At 29.0% G+C, this 5,729-nt stretch overlaps 2 protein-coding genes across 2 annotated transcripts; both read right to left on the bottom strand.

Annotated features, from left to right (window-relative positions):
- Positions 1–698: 698 nt before the first annotated feature.
- Nf-YC (nuclear factor Y-box C) lies at positions 699–3,220 on the bottom strand. Its single transcript, XM_018545376.1, has 5 exons — positions 3,104–3,220; positions 1,774–1,906; positions 1,222–1,692; positions 976–1,146; positions 699–896 (listed from the first exon to the last, which is right to left on the bottom strand). Exons 1-5 carry the CDS (start codon positions 3,124–3,126, stop codon positions 723–725), a joined length of 972 nt encoding a protein of 323 aa, XP_018400878.1. The 5' UTR covers positions 3,127–3,220; the 3' UTR covers positions 699–722.
- Positions 3,221–3,488: 268 nt separating this feature from the next.
- On the bottom strand, positions 3,489–5,462 carry IFT52 (intraflagellar transport 52). The gene is made up of 6 exons (XM_018545377.1): positions 5,136–5,462; positions 4,810–5,027; positions 4,592–4,700; positions 4,246–4,528; positions 3,828–4,076; positions 3,489–3,752 (listed from the first exon to the last, which is right to left on the bottom strand). The coding sequence occupies exons 1-6, from the start codon at positions 5,267–5,269 to the stop codon at positions 3,489–3,491; spliced, it is 1,257 nt and encodes a 418-aa protein (XP_018400879.1). The 5' UTR covers positions 5,270–5,462.
- Between the last annotated feature and the right edge of the window lie 267 nt (positions 5,463–5,729).

Below are 5,729 nucleotides of genomic sequence, written 5' to 3' on the forward strand. Positions count from 1 at the left end.
AGCGGCTAAGGAACGCGACGTACGAATCAGATTACATCTTGCGTTGGCTGCTTATCTTTATTCTTCACCTTACATCGCCTCGATTCACCTCATTTCGCTTCAGTGACCAACCCTTCGATCAGCTTACAACAACGTGGATGTACGATTATGATGAACAGAAATATCTCAAGAAAGAATTTTCAGATAATAATCTTCTATAGAATGTTCAAAAAGCACACGATATGAGACCGCGCAAAATAAGTTAGAATCTCTGGCAAGTAAAAATATTAAAACTCGTTTTGATAAGTATAGAAAATTCGGTTTTCCCTTTGTTATTAACAGAATTGTTAGTACATTGTATATTTTATTAGAAAACAGTAAATATATATAAAGAAGCAAGACAGTATTACAATGAAGATATATTTATTACATATTGTATGACGATCATCAATCTTGTAGATATTAATACATTAGAAATTCGAATAAAAAAGCACAATACTTTATTCTAGTCATTAATTAATTTCCTGATAATTTCAATAATCAAACAATCATTGTTTTTTCTTTATTTCAAGTTGCTTACGAATAAAAAAATGTTTATTTTTAACATTTTTGGGGGGAAATTAATTAATTTATCAAGTAATTTAAATTACAAAATGACAATACAATCTATTATACTTTATCTTATTATATTATGTTATTTATTAAATATATGTAGCTTAAAAAAAATAAAGTTATAATTAATATTATTCAGTATCAGCACTGGAGGCTTGTAAAAAAACTGGAGTTTGAGAACCCTGTGCAACTTGTATTAATTGTGGTTGAGTTTGAATCGGAGCAGTTTGTATTATAATCGGTTGATTACTTCCGCCTTGCACTTGCATACGAATCATATTCAATTGCTGTTGAGTCAACTGAATCTAAAAAAAAAAAAAAAAGAAGATTGACACACAATTAAACAATTAATAACTTTTATAAAAAAAATTTGTTTATATTAACAGGTATTTGTTGAATTTCGCCGGTAGGAGTGACAATCTGTTGTACGATTTGTATTCCTCCACCCTGTGTGGATGTCTGTTGCTGTTGTTGAAGCTGAATAATTTGTTGATTTGTTGACTGCTGTGGGCTTTGTACTGTAACTGTTTGGGGTGTAGTAGTGTTGGTGCTCTCCTGAAATTGATGAAATTTAACAATTAATTATGTACATAGATTATTTTTTGCTTAATTAGTTCAAAAAATAAATACCTGTTCTACTGGACTGCCGAGATTGATGGTCTGGATTTGCCCGCTAGAAGGTTGAACAATTTGTATAGGTTGTGTGGTAGTAGTGCCACTACTCTGCACACTTTGATTTGCCGAAGCTTGCTGCTGTGCCAATTGGAAATAATAATGAACTTGATCCGAGTTCATAGATGTACGTACAGTGGTCTCGTTCTGTGCCTTACTATGTTTTATTTCGTCTCTAGGTACTATATCTATAAGAAAATCAAACTGATCATATTTTGTAACCGCCATTGCAATATCGTTCCGTTGAAGAGTTCGTCTCTTATTATCTTCTGTATGCACCCAAGCTCTGAGAGTTAGTTCATGTATAAAGATCTCTGCTGCCTTGGCAAAAAGCATAGGTGCTTCTGCACTTATCATTTTCACATCTCCATCTAGTTTCATGATCTTTTTTATCCTTGCTAATGGTAAAGATTGCGTTTTAAGATCCATCTGTATAATAAAAGAATGATTATTTAAATACTGGAAAGTAAATTTATCAGATAAATTTTATCAGATTGTGGTCTTACTAACAGTTGTAATGTTTTTTATTTCTTCCATAACTTTTGGCCAAAAATGAGTCAATGCTTGTTGAGCCTCGGAATTTCCCGGTGAGGCAATCTGTAAGTCACCATTTGAGTCGCCTTCTACTTCGCTATCTTGATTCCTATTAACAAAGAAAATATTAAATAATTAAACGAGGTCTAAATCGAGCTAAATGGATTCAATAATAATTATTGTTCTTAAATTTTGCAATATAAAAAAACTAACAAAAAATGTTGTACGTTTTGGAACTCACAGGTTCTTCTTCAGTGATTCTTACAGATGTTTGTATGAAAACGTATTTTAGACTAGTGTTGAAATTAATTTTAGAAAAATATTTTTTAAAATATTGTTTAGTTCTATTATAAAAATAAAAATTGTTTTATTCTGTCATAAACATTATTATTATATTTATAAAAACTTTGACTTTGGTTATAAATATCAATTTAATATAGGCTGCGTTTTGTTATGCATTGCATTGCAAATATTGAAAATCTATAGTATATGTAGTGCAAACTATAAATTTTCAGTACTTGCAGTGAATATAATGGAATGCAACTACAATATTTCTCATTTAAACATATAAAAAATTCTTATATATATATATGTATATAAAACTAGTTTTCAAGATAGAAGGATAGGATCAGTTTAGAAAGCAACAGGTATAGTCATGAACTAGCAGTTATAAACCAATGCATTACATATTCTTCTAGATGCATCTAGAAAAAAACTTCAGAAATAAATTTCTGAGTTTTTTCTAGAAGAGTCTAGAAGAATATATGTTGCTAGTACATTATGACTAGTTCTGAATTTATAATATTTGATTTTATTAAATGTGTATAATTAACCATCCTGAATAAATATGAAAATTTCAATTCTATGTATTATATATTTAATGTTAATATTATAATTATAAACAAGTATATTATAAATTTCTATAATAAAAAAAATAAAGAAATGTAAACCAAATAATATACTAAAGTTGAAAGTCCTGATAAAGTTTTTATAGAATATAAAAGACATTCAATAGAAAATATTCAAAATAATATTTATATGTATTAAATATCTTTGCATTCTAACATGTATGATCTATTCCTCTTATTCTATGATATAAAAACTTCTCACTGTGTATACAGAAAAAAATACAGTATATCGTATTATAAAATACTTTAAAAATAGAAAAATAAACTGTTTGGAATTAAAGGAATTATTTCGTATATGCGGAAAATCCTCCCTTTTACATATATTTATTTACAATTTTACAGTGTATCAAAAGTGTAATAATATATAACCTAAAAGCCATAGAAGTTCGTTTACTTACGTATTTACGAAAAATACAGACATCTTCGTAGTGGTTTATTAATTGCATAAAAGTCACAGATCTTTTTTAAAATGCGGAAACTATTTTATTATTGAAGACTAAACAAGCATGGCTTTTTAAATTATAATTTTCGGTGAAAGAAATATTTTTTAAGTAACAGAGGCAACGATTACGATTGGCTGTGTTTCGGCTATACCACCGCAGTCTATCGATGTTAAAATGTAACTAAAAACCAAAAATTCTGCATTACCGATAGATGTTAAATTGAGAAAGAAGGAAATTGAAATAAAATATGCAATATTTTCTTTATTTACTAAACTTTAATCAATTAGTACGATAAAATCAATTACTTACGATAAATTACATTTTTTTTTAATATAAAATTTCAATCATGCATTGTTTTGTAACTACAGATTTTTTGAAAAATAAAATTTAATACTTCTTTAGCAGTGTCAGAATTATTTATCTTTATTATACTTCCAAATTCCCTAATATAGTGATCTAATTCCTTGTCATTTGATAGCTCCTTTGTTGCCATATATTTATTAGTAATTTGTGATAATTTTAATAAATCAGAACTGAAAGCTTCATCTAAGTCAAACAGCTCTAAGGCAGGTGGCGGTAATTCTTGAAAACTCGGAGGAAATACCTATAGAATTATTTCAAGTAAATTAGAATACAAATTCGTGAAATAGAGAATATAGAAATTAAATATTATGCTCACCGAAGCTTGCGTGGGTGGTAGAGGTGCTTCAAAATGAGGTGGGATCAAAGTAAGTGGTTCATGTTTTACTCCTAAAGTCTCATATGCTTTTATGCAGGTTGATACTATGTTTAAATTAATAGAATAAAAATGATTTTTAAATAATTTAGTATATTCGCGAGGTATATCGATATTATCTAAATCTGATGTGCAAACTTTTGGATTGTCAGCCTGTTGTGTTATGTCTGGTACAAAGTTGTACTCCGAAAACTGTACATAAAGATACAGTGTTTGTTAATTTTCTTTTGTAGAGAACATTTGATTAAGAAATATTAATTTCTGTTCTATATTTAATTGTGTATTATTTTAAAATTCAGTATAAAAATGTATACTATCTGTATAAATCTGGAGACACGATAGTATCTCATAAACAACTTACTTCTATATCATCTGTATGAAGATCTTCCTTTTCTGTGACATTCATTTCAAAAAAGTCAAAAATCATTTCTCGTAATGTATCATTACTCTCTTTTTCTATGTAAATATCTGTCAACATTCTAGACGAACCTAATACAACAAGTTTGCCATTACTGTTTTTTACACAGTAGTATGCACAGATTGGCCTATTCATTGGAATAGCGATTGATCCACTGGATAAAACAACAACAGATGGTTGGACCACGTTTAATGTTGCACCATAAGGATATAAAAACTTCATACCACTAAAATAATTATTTGTTAATAATTGGAGTTATCACAAGAAACATATTTTAAGATTGTCTTACATGTATTCGTCATGATTCTTCAAAAATATAGATTTATTTGATAAGCCTTGGGAAATTAAAGATTCTTTAGGATGCATTGCTTGACTGTAACTCATACGAGCTACACTATCTACAAATATATATATAAACTGTGATTAAAATAAAAATATAAATTCTTATTTATCACAAAAGAGTTTAACAAAGAAGAAAAGATCGCTTTATCTAAATATTTTATATACCATTGTTTACCATTATACCAAATTCTTCTAGTAAGAAATTAATGTTTGTATTGGATTTATTTTCACCACCCTCTCCAAGCGTGACAAGAATATTGCCACCAGAATTTAAAAAAGTTCTGATAGAATTCATTTCGAGCTCAGTAAATTTACTTAGTGGTCCTGGTAACATCAGAATTTTGGCATTTGTCAATGATTCTTGCGATATTACTTCATTGTTCCTGAAAGATATGCACTGGATGAGTTTCTCAACTTAATAGGAGAATATTAAATAATTAATATAATTTATAAATAATGTTGATGATTATTTAATATAAATGTCAACTTACTCGATAAATTTCCACTTTCCTTTCAATTTTCGTTGAAGTACCTTAAATTCTTCGTTTAATTTTCTTTCATTTTTTGACATATCAAAAATAATAATGTTTTCATTATTATCACTCCCACCAAAGATTGCGCTCATTCTTGAATTATTATTGTTCTAAATTGATTTGAGTGATTTTTCATGTATAGCAATTTGACATCACGTTACTCGACAATTGTTGAAATTACTCCAAGTAAACGTCCAAATACATATTTCATTGTGTCGTTACCATGACAACCATATCGAATACAGCTGCGTTCAAAATCGTCACTAAGTGCACCCAGGTGTCATGTTATCCTTGTTTATCATTCGTGAACAACAAGGATAAAACAACATCTGGGTGCATCCGGACGACGATTCTGAACGCATCCCTGCAGTATATCTAATTATGGCTGCTTTCCTTTTAGGAGACACACACTTGATACAAATCGCTTATATGCTCTAAGCAGAGAGAAACCTGAGAGCGGCCGGGATTTAACTGTTACTTTATTTTGAAGCGCCTTTATGTCCACAAAACGTGGACATTGAACTATGTAGCCAATGTCCACGATCGTGTCGG

The sequence above is a fragment of the Cyphomyrmex costatus genome, unplaced genomic scaffold, assembly GCF_001594065.2.
Source record: "Cyphomyrmex costatus isolate MS0001 unplaced genomic scaffold, Ccosl1.0 scaffold499, whole genome shotgun sequence".
NCBI lineage: Eukaryota > Metazoa > Arthropoda > Insecta > Hymenoptera > Formicidae > Cyphomyrmex > Cyphomyrmex costatus.